Raw genomic sequence first — 15,141 nt, 5'->3', positions numbered from 1 at the left:
AAAAGTCATGAAGAACCTAGGGGCAAGATGGGAATAAAGACACAGACCTACTAGAGAATGGACTTGAGGATATGGGGAAGGGGAAGGGGAAGCTGGGACAAAGTGAGAGAGTGGCATGGACATATATACACTACCAAACGTAAAATAGATAGCTAGTGGGAAGCAGCCGCATAGCACAGGGAGATCAGCTCGGTGCTTTGTGACCATCTAGAGGGGTGGGATAGGGAGGGTGGGAGGGAGGGAGATGCAATAGGGAAGAGATATGGGGACATATGTATAACTGATTCACTTTGTTATAAAGCAGAAACTAACACACCATTGTAAAGCAATTATACTCCAATAAAGATGTTTAAAACAAAAACAAAAACACTCCCCCTAGCTGTTTATATGTTATCAGAACTTGCCACCTGTCACACCTTTACCAACTGTAAACTATAGGACCAGTTCAAGACCATACAGTAAGGGTATTAATAGCCCATTAATTTTTATTACCCTTTACTACAGATCCCTGAATTGCCTCAGTAAACAGAAAGAACTGCTTGCTGATGACAGAAAGCTGACTTTTGCCACCAAAGCAACCCTTATTAACTAATTTGCCCCTCACTTAAAAAACTCCTTGCTAGTGTGGAAGATGTTTGTATTTAATGGCTTAAAGTTACTTAGTAACTTAATCCAGAAGCTTTCAGCTCTCTTTAGTCCTCATCTTAAAGGGGTTTTGTCTGTTGTCCTTCTGGAAATTTCCATTAATGGTACGGCAGAATATTTGCAGATTTCTGTGTTCCCAGGGGTCTCTAGATATTCTTAATATTCTTTACCCTCGTTTCAAAAATGGCAGGTCTAGAGAGATCAGGAACTAATTTTTATTTTCAGAATTTTATAGCATAAGCTGGCTATATACCATACATTTTATCCAGAATACCCAATGTCTTATATTAGGATTTTTTTCTACTTAGGATCGGGCACATCGTATCGGTCAGAAGAAGCCAGTACGTGTATTTCGTCTCATCACCGACAACACCGTTGAAGAAAGGATTGTTGAAAGAGCTGAGATAAAACTGAGACTTGACTCAATTGTCATACAACAAGGTATTTATACGTGTAAACTGAATTAGGTGCTTTTTTTGAAAAACACGTGCAGTTTTCTTCAGAGGAGACTACTTTTAATGAAAGTTGACCCAAATCTGCAAACTTAGTAAAAGAAAAAAGTCAAATTAAAAAAAAATGCTAATTTAAATCTGCCTATTTTGAAACCTGGCATTCAGTATATGGAGTAGGTACTTGAACATCACTAGCTTATAGCTGAATGTCAGTGGCATGTCTTTTGAAGTACTTGGTATTATTTAGCAGATAAAATGTTTGGTATAAGAATTTTAAAACATGTATTAGAGGGTGCCTTTTCATACAGAACAATTTGATCTGAGAAATGAAGTTTGAACATGAAAAAATGTTTCTGTCCTTCTATGTTTTAACTGAATTTTATAGAAGGAAATTCATATTGAAATAGAAGGTATGGTAGAAGAAAAACTTGCAGGGTTGTTCATTTAAAAAATTACTTTAAAGCTCACTAAAGTTTTACTTATGTTTAAATGTAGTAGTTTCTGATTAGAACTAATACGCTATGCTTTCTCTGGAATATCATTGAATATATACAACTTTTATTTTTATTATCAGGAAGACTTATTGACCAGCAGTCTAACAAGATGGCAAAAGAGGAAATGTTACAAATGATACGTCATGGAGCCACCCATGTTTTTGCTTCTAAAGAAAGTGAGCTGACAGATGAAGACATTACAACTCTTCTGGAAAGAGGGGAAAAGAAGGTTAGTTAAAATGGCATTTTGTTTTCATGATGGATTGCTTTAACATCAGTTTATTTCAGCATGATTATTGTAGTGTGTTGTTTCAAATGACTCGTGTTCTAAGAATTTGTAGATTTATATCCAGGGATAATTTAGGGTTTTTTTTAGTTTAATTTTTGGTGAGAAGAGTAAGAACCGGAGTTTAAAATTGAGTGACCTTATATCTCATGCTTATAATATTGGTATTTACTCTACTTAAAAGCCCAAAAAATGTTGTGTTTAATCACTTGTATCAGGACTGCATTTTTGTGACTTTTTTGCATGGGATTAGAAATTATCTACTGCTACATTGTGTTAACTGAAACTTTTGTGAACATTTTGTAAAATATTAAAACATTATTTGTTAAAGTATAATAAGCTGTTTCAGAATATTGCAATTCTGTGTTGAATTTACCTTTTTTCACAAATTATTATGGATAATTTCAAACATAAGCAAAAGTAGACAGAATAGTGTAATGAACCCCCATGTACTTATCATCTGTTTCCAACAACCATCAACAAGTCCTGCCCCATTCACATCCCCAGTTCATCTTCCCCCTTCCTGGATTATTTGGGAGCAAATCTCAGCCATATCATTTCAGCTGTAAATATTTCACTATGTATTTCTAAAGTATAAGAACTCTTTAAAAACATAACCATGATGGCATTGTCCCACCTGAAAAACCCCAGTAATTCTTTAACAGCAAAAATCCAGTTATAATTCAAATTTCCAATTATCTCAGAAGTAGCTAAACTTTTTTAAAACTTTTTTTAAAATCAGAATGCATATAAGGTCTATACATTGTCATTGGTTGATATGTCATATGTATCTTTTTTAATCTGTAGTTTCTCCCTCCATTTATGTATTATTTCCCTTGTAATTTATTTGGTGAAGAAACTGGATTGTTTGCCTTTTGAGTTGCTCACAGTCTAGATTTTGCTGATTCCATCCCCACGGGGTATTTTACCATGTTCACTTATGTACTGTATTTCCTGTAAATTGGTCGAATTTACTTTTCAGACTATTTTTTGTTTCTGAGGCTATATCTCCATACATTTATATTATAGCCCCAGCACTTATTTATTTTACAACTGACCTCCCACCCCCCACCTCTGGCAACCAGCCAATCTGTTCTCTGGGTCTATGAGTTAGGTTTTCTTTTTTTTAGATTCCACATATCAGTGAGATCATATGGTATTTTTCTTTCTCTGTCTGACTTATTTCATTTAGCATAATAGCCTCAAGGTCCATCCACGTTGTCTCAAATGGCAGGATCTCCTTCTCTTTAATGGCTGAGTAATGTTCCATTGTATACATTTACACCACATTTTCTTTATCCATTCATCCATCGATGGGCGCTTAGGTTGTTTCCAAGTCTTGGCTATTGTAAATAGTGCTGTAACGAACATGGGGGTGCAGGTAGGTATCTTTTCAAGTTAGTGTCTTCATTTCCTTCAAATAAATTCCCAGGAGTGGAATTTGGAATTGCTGGATCATATGGTAGCTCTATTTTTAATTTTTTGAGGAACCTCCATACTGTTTTCTACATTGCCTTAACCAATTTACACTCCCACCAACAGTGTAGGAGGGTTCCCTTTTCTCCACATCCTCTCCAGCATTTATTATTTGTAGACTTTTTGATGATGGCCATTCTAACAGGTGTGAGGTGATATCTCATTGTAGCTTTGATTTGCATTTCCCTGACGATTAGTGATATTTAGTACCTTTTCATGTATCTGAAGTCATATGTTGGAATTTGAACAATCTTGTGTTACTGTGTTTCATGTTAGTGTGCAAATGTGTTGTTTAATCCAAGTTTGCCTTTGTTTTAGCATTAGCCATGTGTCCCATTAAAATTATGCAGCAGAAATTATAATATGGCTACATTTTCAATGACAAAAGATTTTAAAGAAAGCCTAAGTGAGAACACTTAAGAGCCATTTAAGTATTTAAAATACTTGGGGCAAATTAAATTTATATTCAAGTTTGATGTTAACATTGCATTATTACCTTGTAAATTAACAGACTGCATATTTCATATCAAAACCTGACTTTTAAAAAGTTAGAAAATCCACAGATTTTTATAAGTAATTCAGTGATAATTTTCTAATTTCAATGCATTCAACTTTAGACTGCAGAGATGAATGAACGCTTGCAGAAAATGGGAGAGTCTTCTCTGAGAAATTTTAGAATGGACACTGAACAAAGTTTGTACAAGTTTGAAGGAGAAGATTATAGAGAAAAACAGAAGGTAACTTTTTACACTCAACCATTAGATTCTCAAATTAGCATTTCTTCCCGTAACAATTATATATTTAACAAAACACTGGCACTTACCTATCGTAATACTGTGCTACAGAGTGAAAGTGATGTATGTCAAAATGATCTTATCTAAGGGCTGGTTTATTATTATTATTATTACCATCACCATCAACATCATTTTTGCCGTTGCTGCTACTACCACTACCACCACTTTTGTTTTTGAGAAGCAGTATAGGATGTGGTTGAGTTCCTGGATTCTAAAGCTGAAATCACAACTCGATCACTAATTGACTTAAATTTTTTTTTATTGAAGTATAGTTGATTTACGATGTTGTGTTACTTTTAGGTATACAGCAAAGCGATTCAGTTATACATACATATGTATTATTTTCAGATTCTTTTCCCTTATAGGTTATTACAAAATATTGAGTATAGTTCCCTGTGCCGTACAGTAGGTCTTTGTTGGTTATCTATTTGATATGTAGTAGTGTGTATATGTTAATCCCAAACTCCTAATTTATCCTTCCCCCCCTTTCCCGTTTGGTAACCATAATTAAGTGACTTTGGATAATCAGTTTTTTCACCTATCAAATGGAGGTTGGAGTAATTACATTATAGAGTAATTAGAACAAAATATGTAGCACTTAGTATTAATTATATTAGTGATAATATTATTGTTAACATATAGTTACTTAAATGCCAGAAGGACTTTGTTACAGGTGGTCTCATTTATAAAAGAATGCCCTGTAATATACTTCATGGACAACAAAGGTCTCTTGAAGAAATGGGAATTTAATTTATTTTGTCTGTTTAAACTGAAATTATGGCTGTAATTTTTAAAACTTTTAATTTTCAAATGACTTCAGACTTTATTGCAAAAACTAGTAAAGAGTTCACATATATCCTTCACTCAGCTTCCCCTAATGTTAGCAATTTACTTAATCATATTACAGTGAGCAAGTCCAGGAAATTAACATGTTTTCCCCCTAATGTCCTCTCCCTGTTCCAGGGTTTATAATCCAGGATCCCACATTGCAGTTTTTAAAAACAGAGTTTTATTTTTAAGAGCAGTTTTAGGTTCATAGCAAAATCAAGTGGAAAATACAAAGACTTCCCATATTCCATCTGCCTCCCCCCAGCAGCTTCCTCCACTGTCAACATCCCACACCAGTCGAACCTACACTGACATCATTATCATTCAAAGTCCATCGTTTACATTAGGATTCACTTTTGGTGTTGTACAGTCTGTGGGTTTGGATAAATGTATAAATGACTGGTATCCACCATTATGATATCCAGAATAGTTTCACTGCCCTAAAAACCCTCTGTGTGCTGCCTGTTAATCCCACCCTCCTGTCAACCCCTAGCAACAAATGATCTTTGCACTTTCTCCATAGTCTTGCCCTTTCCAGAATATTATATAGTTGGAATCATACAGTATGTAGCCTTTTCCAATTGGCTTCTTTCACTTAGTAATATGCATTTAAAGTTCCTTCATGTCTTTTCATGGCTTGATAGCTCATTTCTTTGTAGTGTTGAGTTATATTCCATTTTCTGGATGTACTACAGCTTATTTATGCATTTATCTACTGAAGGACATCTTGGTTGCTTCCAAGTTTTGATAATTATGAATAAAGCTGCCATAAACATTTGTGTGCAGGTTTTTGTGTGGACATAGATTTTCAACTCCTTTGGGTAAATCCCAAGGAGCACGATTGTTGGACTGTATGGTAAGAGTATGTTTAATTTTGTAAGAAACTGCCAACCTGTCTTCCAAAGTGGCCATACTATTTTACATTCCCGTGGGCAGTGAATGAGAGTTCCTGTTGCGCCACATTCTCACCAGCATTTGGTGTTGACAGTGTTCTGGATTTTTGCCATTTTAGTAGGTGTGTAGTAGTATGTCTTTGTTTTAGTTTGCATTTCACTGATGACATATGATGGGGAGCATCTTTTCATTTGCTTATTTGCCATCTGTATATTTCATCGGGGAAGTGTCTCCTCAGATCTTTCGCCCATTTAAAAATCAGAATGGTTGTTTTCTTATTGTTGAGTTTTAAGAGTTCTTTGTATATTTTGGATAATAGTCTCTCATCAGATATGTCTTTTGCAAACAGTTTCTCCCAGTCTGTGTCTTGTCTTCTCATTCTCTTGACCCACATTGCATTTTGTTGCTGTGTCTCCTTGGTCTCTTCTAATCTGTGATAGTTCTCAGTCTTTCTTTGTTTTTCATGACCTTGACCCTCTTGAAGAGTATTGTTCAGTTGTCTTGTAGTTTGAATCTCACTTTGGGGTTGTTCGACATTTTTTTCATGATTTGATTGACATTATGCATTTTTAGCAAGAATGTGTTGGAAGGGATGTTACGTCTTTCTCAGTACATCATACCAGGGAACATATGACATCACTATGTCATGTTACTGGGGACAGTAACCTTAGTCGCTTTGTTGAGGTGATGTCTGCTGGCTTTTTCCACTGTAGAGTTCCCATTTATCCCTTTGTAATTGATAAGTATCTTGGTGGGGGGAGATACGCCTCAAATTTTTGCCCACTGGTTTTAGTATCTCTTGGTGGAGTTTGCCTGCAATAGTTATTGCAGTGTTTACTTAACGGTAATTTTGTATTTCCTTCATTCCATCTACATTTATTAATTGGGATTTTTCTGTAAGGAAGAGCTGTCCCTTCTCCCCATTTATTTATGTACTCTTTTATTTATATCAACATGGACTCAAGGAGAGTTATTTTTTGAGTTATAATACAATTCTATCATTTTTATTTTGTTACTCAAATTGTTCTATAAAGCTGTTATATTTTTTAACTGACAGAATGAATTTTTTAAAATAAAAAAGCTTATTCTTGGGTATTGATTTTACTGAAAAATCAGAGGTGAGCCATTTTAATTTGCATTGCAACTAGTATGTTGATAATGCTTTGTTGCTATCATTATTTCTGGTTAGTTTTTAGTATCTTGACCAAAATCTATGTGGTTATTCTATCTGTAACCTTAATTCAGACTACTTATGGCTTACTCTGAGGAGATGGAGGTGACAGCCTGCATACACAGAGTGCAAACTGCCTTCCTAATATGCTTTTTAGATCTCATTATGTGATATGAATTTTATTAATTTTACAATTATTCCCTTGGGCTTATTGTTATTATAAGTGTTTTATAAAGTAACAGTGAAAAGTCTAAATATCAGTGGTGCTTCCTACCTACTTTCTTAGAGGAAAATTAGGCTTAGTAAAATATTTGTCCATTTCTAATATAACAAGTTTTCCTGTGTTTCTAATTCTAGCAAAATAATGATGTACAGATATAAAGAAATTTTAATGATAACAATTATGATGACTTTTATAATTGACTGACTAAATCAGATTTTTTTCTGAATATTCTGAGTTGAAATTATATTTTTATTATGTCTTTCCATATTTTCTAGATAGGTTCATAAAATAAGTTCATACTGTCCTTTGAAGAGAATTGAAAACCTGCAAGAATGTTGTTCATACATATGGAAATTGCACAGTGAGGTAGATTTTTATATAAGATTTGTCGAACCAGTTGCATTAGTTTATAACCATACCTGGTGAATTAAGTCATATTGACTGAAATTGATTCTGAATAAATTAACCTGAATAAGTTTGTATTAATGTAGTCTTATCTAAAACAAACTAATTTAGCATGATTTATTCTGTTTTTGAAAATCCAGGAATTGGCCTTTAATACTTATTTCACATTTGAATATCTAAACCTTCAAACAAGTATAGGTTAAATGGCCAAATACATTACTTTTAGAAAGTTAAGTTATTATTGATTTTTCATCCCAATTGAGACAAATAAATATTGGTTATTAAAAAATATCTTTTCGGGCTTCCCTGGTGGCGCAGTGGTTGAGAGTCCGCCTGCTGATGCAGGGGGCATGGGTTCGTGCCCTGGTCCGGGAAGATCCCACATGCCGCGGAGCGGCTAGGCCCGTGAGCCATGGCTGCTGAGCCTGTGCGTCCGGAGCCTGTGCTCCGCAACGGGAGAGGCCACAACAGTGAGAGGCCCGCGTACCGCAAAAAAAAAAAAAAAAAAATCTTTTCTATTGCTGTCATCTCACATTAACCCATCTGAGGGGAAAAACAAAACAAAACTCATCATCTTACATAACTCACATTATCCATCTCGTGAACTTTTTAGAGGTAAAAGAGACATTTAGTCTAACCTTGTTTGTGATTAAGAAATCCCATCGATAACATCTAGGACAGTTATCTAGCCTCTGTTTTTTTTTCTTCCCCCCATCCAACCTCTGGTTGAACTCGGTCATGTTGGGATTCTTATTCAGGATATTTCATTTCACTGTGTTATATTCTCTGGTTCTCAGAATACTTCTATTTAAAAAAAAATATTTATTTATTTGGTTGCACCGGGTCTTAGTTGTGGCACACAGGCTCCTTAGATGAGGCAGGCGGGCACCTTAGTTGTGGCACGTGGGCTCCTTAGTTGAGGCAGGTGGGCTTCTTAGTTGTAGCATGCAAAAAACTCTTAGTTGTGGCATGCAAACTCTTAGTTGCAGCATGCATGTGGGATACAGTTCCCTGACCAGGGATTGAATCTGGGCCCCCTGCATTGGAAGCACAGAGTCTTATCCACTGTGCCACCAGGGAAGTACCTCAAAATACTTCTTATTTGGCTTATAAGCTCCTTGGTGGAAGAGATTGTTTTATTCATTTTTGTATCCTTGACACTTGCAAATAGGTACTTAAGACATATTTGTTAAATTATATTGAGTAGCAATCTACTTTCTTGTGACTTTCCATGTTGGTTTTAATCTTATAGATCAACAAAGAACATTTTTTTCTATCTGATAGACTTTTCCATATGTGGATGCCACCATTTTGTCTTTAGTCTTTACTTCTCTAGACACAGAGTTTATGATTTCTAACCATTCTAGTCATCTTAGTTTATCTTCCACTCTTAAAATGTGATAACAAGGTTAGAACTCAGCCTGTAGATGAGGTCAAATAGAGTGGGACCATTAATTGTATTGGATTGGCCAAAAAGTGCCTTCGGTTTTTAAGTAAAAATAAAAGACACATTTTTCATTTTCACCAAGAACTTCATTGAACAACGTATTCACCCTGTTGTTTCACTACCTTCTGGCATTTTTCAGGCAACTTCATAATTCCATCTTCCCAAAACTTTTTATCTTTTTGAGCAGAGAACTGTTCGAGGTTCCTTTTACAGTCTTCCAGGGAATTGAAATCTTTTTCCATTAAGAGAATTTTGTAAAGACCAAAATAATTGGAAATCTGAAGGTGCAATGTCTGGTGAATACGGCAGATGAATCAGAACTTCCCAGCCAAGCTGTAACAGTTTTTGTCTGGTCCTCAAAGAAACATGCGGTCTTGTGTTACCCTGATGGAAGATTATGCATTTTCTGTTGACTAATCATCGAGTGCTGCTTTCAGTTGGTCTAATTGGGAGCAGTACTTGTTGGAATTAATCGTTTGGATTTCCAGAAGGAGCTCATAACAGAGGACTCCCTTCCAATCCCACCATATACACAACATCACCTTCTTTGGATGAAGACTGACCTTTGGGGTGGTTGTTGGTGGTTCATTTCACTTGCCCCACGATCTCTTCCATTCCACATTACTGTAGAGTACCCACTTTTCATCACCCGTCACAATTTGTTTTAAAATGGAACATTTTCATTATGTTTAAGTAGAGCGGAAATATGGTCAAGAAGGTTTTTTTCGCTTAACTTATGTGGAACTCGAACATCAAAGCGATTCACATAACCAACCTAGTGCAAATATTTTCAGTGCTTGATTTGAATATTTTGAGCATGTTGGCTACCTCCCGCGTGGTATAACGTTGATTGTTCTCAATAACTCGATTTGATCGCTATCAACTCCAACTGGTCTACCTGACTGTGGAGCATCGTCCAGTGAGAAATCTCCCGCACGAAACTTCGCAGACCACTTTTGACACGTTTGATCAGTCACAGCACCTTCTCCATACACTGCACAAATCTTTTTTTTTTTTGCATTTCTACCTTTCTTGAAAAATAACGTATAATATGCTGGAAATGTTGCTTTTTTTCTTCCATCTTCATTGTTAAAATGGCTACACAAAAATTCACCAATTTTGATAAGTCTTTTTTTTTAAATGCACGCTGATATGACAGCTGTCACATACAATCTAACAGAATTATTTCAAATGAAGTTAAAGACAAGTAAGTGCTACTAGAGCCATCTTACAGAAAAAAACCAAACAAAACTTTTAGCCAGCCCAATAGATTAATGGCCTCTTTTGTGTAAAAGTAGTAGGCTAGGCACTGTGAAGTCAAGAAAAATATCTGAACTAGAAAAGCATACCTACAGACTCCAGAACTTTATATTGTCACTTTTGTATATTGACTTTTAAATTGCATTTTCTAGCTGATATTGGGGTAAAGTTTTGTAAGGCTACGAAATCATTGTTCACACCACTTTGGATATTTAATAATAACTTACATTTAACTCTTGGCAGTTTACCTAATGCTTTCACGTATATGGTCACATTTAATCCTCAGAGTAGGTATTATTATTATTCCCATTTTACAGATGGAGAAAATAATTTCTTCAGAGTTATACAGTTGGTAAAGTGGCAGAACCTGGTTTCAAATTCAGGTCTTTCTGATTCCACTGGCTTTTCCCACAGCTACCTTACCAAGAGGTCTTATTTTAAAATTTCTCTTGATTTGAAGGGATATGTGGCTGTCATGTTGATATTCATTATTTATGCCTTTCAGCTACTTTCTAATTCATACACTTAACACAGTTACCAGAATCAATATTAGTTTTCCTCCTATATTAGATGCTATTTATTTATTTTGACATAAAATATTAACCAGATTATGCAAATTCTTCTCAATCACTAAGGAAGAGCTAAGTTTCAAACTTACTTAAAAAAAAAAGAAAACCATCCTTGCACTTGCACCTAAACTTGGTATACAGTATGAGGTTTTGGAAGTTGGGATGTATAACTGTGACTTATAAAGCAAGTTTTTTTTTTTAATTGAAGTATAGTTGATTTACAATATTGTGTTAGTTTCAAGTGTACAGCAAAGTGATTTAGTTATTTCTTTTTCAGATTCTTTTGGGGTGCATGTATCTTTTCCAATTAGAGTTTTACAAAGCAAGGTTTGATTCTTCCTAATGGCTTTGGTTTTCTCACACTTCTACAACCTTGATGTGCTTGATATTTATAAAAAAATTTGGAATTATTAAACTCCTCATTCTTGTTTTCGTGTATAGCTTGGAATGGTGGAATGGATTGAACCTCCCAAACGAGAACGCAAAGCCAACTATGCGGTGGATGCCTACTTCAGAGAGGCTTTACGTGTTAGTGAGCCAAAGATTCCAAAGGTAAAGCAGTATGAGGCCAGGTTTTATGTCCTACAGTAGAATTCTCTTGTAACGTGGTCTCTGATTCAGATTTACTTATATTAGTGCTAAATCTTAGTCCCTAAAATATAACAATACAGAAAAGTACTTGATATGCTCCAGCCATATAAATGGATTCCATTGTATTTATTTTTCTATATATAAAAGAAATAATAAAAGATAAGTGTGTTCACTTCATGTACTGAAAACAAATATATATGTAATGCATTTTCTCCCCTGCAGGCTCCACGACCTCCAAAACAGCCAAATATTCAGGATTTTCAGTTTTTCCCACCACGCTTATTTGAGCTCCTCGAAAAGGAAATTCTTTATTATAGGAAGACCATAGGCTATAAGGTAATTTTTCAGTTTTTTGGATTAGCATAATACAATCTTTTAAGCTAATATAATGTATCAAGCTAGACTAGAAAGTGTTCCATTTTAATGTGAGAGAACTTAAGAGTAAGTCAAAATAGTGGTGTTTTTAAAACCAAAGAGGAGGTTTAACTAGAAGCAAAGCATCAAGCTACCCAATCACCAGTAACATCATCACTAAATGAGATTAGTGGAGAATTATCCAATATTTCAAAATAGTAATACCATTTTAATAATGCTCGTGTTCAGGTGCTCAAAGAATATGTAGAATAAACAATAGGTATGTGTTTAAATAGAAGTGAATGTATAATAGATGATAGGAAATGTTTGGTTATTTTCCTCAAAATGACCAAGAAATAGTATTTTTGTGTTTATTGCTCATAGATTGATAGAAGCCCTGTTGGTGGTTAGTAGATTGTGGTCACTTAGGTGTTAAAATAATGATAAACACGATAATGAATTATGGAACTTAAAAATGATGTTTTGGAATTCAAATTTCTTACTTATATAGGTAGATAAGAACCCGTTTATAGTGAGTGAAATATAATGTTTGTCATACTTACAGCTATCACATTGAGAGATTAAGCATACCAGGTTATTTCTGTATGTTGAAATTGGCTTCGTAGTGAGTGGAAAGGGATGACCAAATAATAGTCAATAGTGTGAACAAAATTATAAAAGTATTAACACTGTTATAATTTTATGAAGATTTATGTTTTATGAATTGGAAGCTGTGTTTTAAAATTTATTTTGTGAACTTTTATTACAAGTGGAACTGTGACCAGTTATTTTGATTAGTAACTGTAATATGCCTAGAAAAGCTCCATATATATATAAGATATTTAGTTAATATTTTCGAACTGAGGGAAGAGATATGGGGACATATGTATATGTATAACTGACTCACTTTGTTATAAAGCAGAAACTGACACACTATTGTAAAGCAGTTATACTCTAATAAAGATGTTAAAAAATATTTTGGAACTGAATGAATCTCTAGAGTGTTTCTACTATTTGTCCAAAGTGGGAGCACTGTCATTTGAAATAGAGCAAAAAAGTTTTGCTTGCTGTTTATGTACCAAAGTTTAGATATATATAAATAGGGACAAGAAACTTAAGGTGACTATAAGTGGAAATATATATAAATAGGAACAAGAAAGTTAGGGTGAATATAAGTATAAAAATATATAAAGTGGTTAGTTATAATCTGGTTAGGGAAATATGATTAAATTTGAATGTATTTAACCAACAGGACTGGATAAAATCCTTAGGAAGTTGTAGAAGAGTACAGGAATCATGGTTGAACATCGGATCAGGCATAAAACCAGTTTCAAAGAAAGTGAAAACAGCGATATGGTAGAAGAAACAGGCAAGTTATAGGTTTAAAATGTAAAATAAAAATAGTAAAATTAATAAAGTAGTGAATAAGATTTCACGAGGTAAACAAATATATACATGATCCCGCTAAGAATTATTAAACATTTTAGGTTTAGATCATTATTTTCTGTTAACTTTTATTGACTATTATTAGTGAGACTTAAAGGAGAATTAAATTGAAATGTTAGACCTCAGTAATCAACCAAATATCTGTGTAGAGCATCTTATAATTGAATAAATGTTTTACCACATACTTCATTTGGTTTCTTAGAAACCCTGCGAGATAGGTGTTATTATCACTTCTGTATAATAGGTGAGGAAACAAGTTCATTGAGGTTAAATGACTTGTTCAAGGTCAGGTAGCTAACAGAGTTGCCAAGGGTGCTGGTCTCAAACACGGGTTCTGAGCATTCAAATGCTATGCTCTTTCCACTCAGACATTCTGGGCTATTTCTGCATCTGACATAACTCTGCTTCTTTCAGCAGCCCTAAATAAGGACTGTGTTTACAGTGGTTTGACATGTTGTTTGGGAGGTGAGCCAAGTGGTAGTCAAGTAGCAGCAATAAAAGAATCACGTCTGCTAATATAACTGTTTATGCTCCTTCTTTGGAGATACTGAAATTCTGTTCCCTGTAATAATACAGTGCCCACCACATTCTCGCCACAGCTCTGGTTTTAATGTAAATAGTGCCTTTCATTACAGGCAGTTTGTGGTTAAGGGTCAGGGTCTTACATGACAGTTGGGTGGTGGCCAGCTGGAAGGAGATGGAGGAGAGAGGAAACCTTAGAAGAGGGAGGAATGAAGGGACAGCTGCGAAGGGTGATAGGAAGGAGGAAGGTGCGAGAAGAGAGGAAAGGGATGAGTGAGCAGAGGGGAGATGGCACGGCATCCATGCTATGGCACCTTACTGTTTTCTGTTCCTCACCTCCCGGAGAGAAGTGACTGGAGAGGGAGTGTGAGTGAAAGGAGGACTGTTTTTCATTTAATACATATTTATCGAGTGCTCCCCTATGCCAGGTCCTATGTCAAGGTCTGAGGATAAACTGACGAATAAGACAGTGGGGGTTCCTCAGTGCACAGTACTCACGTTCTAATGGAGGAGACAGACATTAAGCTGAAAGCACAGCGTAGTGACGTTACTTGTTTTCAGTTCTTACAAAGGGTGCTATGAGGGATCATAACGTGGGTATCTAGTGTGGAGTGGGAGATCAGGGAGGTGGTCCCTAAGGACCACCATTTAAGTTGAGATCAGAGAGATACACAGGAATTAGCCAAGTGAAGTGTGGGACAGAAGCGTTCAGGTGGGGGAGCCACATGTACAAAGGTGTTGTGGTAGGAAGGAGGATTGCCCCTTCAGAAACTGAAAGAAGGCCAGTGTTGCTAGGGAGTGGTGAGAAGGAGAATGACTTGAGATGAAACTGGTGAGTTGGTTGAGTTGGATCAAGTGGAGCACTGAACATTAATTATAGGTCATATTAATTAGGTTGAACTTCAGAGCAAAGAGCCTTTGAGATGTTTTTAAGGCAGAGGGGCAGGTGGGTGATGGAATAATGACAGCAGGTAGTTATTTAGTCCTTACTTGTGTTGCTTACTCTTCTTAGTTGTTGAGAAATGATTAGCTCAGTATTCTCAGAAGAGCCCTGGAACTACATACCCATTTTACAGGTGGGGAAACTGAGGCATACAGAGGTTGAGTAATTTGCCCTGAGTAATTTGCTCAAGGTCAAGCCACTTATAAGAGGTAGAATATGATCAAACTTACATTTTTAAAAATCACTCTGGCTGGGCTTCCCTGGTGGCGCAGTGGTTGAGAGTCCGCCTGCCGATGCAGGGGACGCGGGTTCGTGCCCCGGTCCGGGAAGATCCCACGTGC

General features: G+C 35.6%; 1 protein-coding gene across 8 annotated transcripts in view; it reads left to right on the top strand.

Moving 5' to 3' along the window:
- SMARCA1 (SWI/SNF related, matrix associated, actin dependent regulator of chromatin, subfamily a, member 1) overlaps positions 1 to 15,141 on the top strand; it is a 69,233-nt gene that overhangs the window by 28,306 nt on the left and 25,786 nt on the right. For 7 of the 8 annotated variants that reach the window (XM_029241399.1, XM_029241398.1, XM_029241400.1 and 4 more), the window contains 5 exons: positions 954 to 1,086; positions 1,672 to 1,820; positions 3,971 to 4,090; positions 11,386 to 11,496; positions 11,758 to 11,871. In XM_029241399.1, coding sequence (XP_029097232.1) covers positions 954 to 1,086; positions 1,672 to 1,820; positions 3,971 to 4,090; positions 11,386 to 11,496; positions 11,758 to 11,871 — 627 coding nt within the window. Of the gene's footprint in view, positions 1 to 953; positions 1,087 to 1,671; positions 1,821 to 3,970; positions 4,091 to 11,385; positions 11,497 to 11,757; positions 11,872 to 13,141; positions 13,259 to 15,141 lie in introns of all 8 variants that reach the window. The other variant, XM_029241405.1, reaches the window with a different exon arrangement.

Source organism: Monodon monoceros, unplaced genomic scaffold (assembly GCF_005190385.1).
Source record: "Monodon monoceros isolate NGI ecotype Baffin Bay Population unplaced genomic scaffold, NGI_Narwhal_1 Super_Scaffold_22, whole genome shotgun sequence".
NCBI classification, from domain to species: Eukaryota; Metazoa; Chordata; class Mammalia; order Artiodactyla; family Monodontidae; genus Monodon; species Monodon monoceros.
The sequence above is the reverse complement of the archived record's forward strand: the minus strand, read 5'-3'. Positions and strand labels throughout refer to the sequence as shown.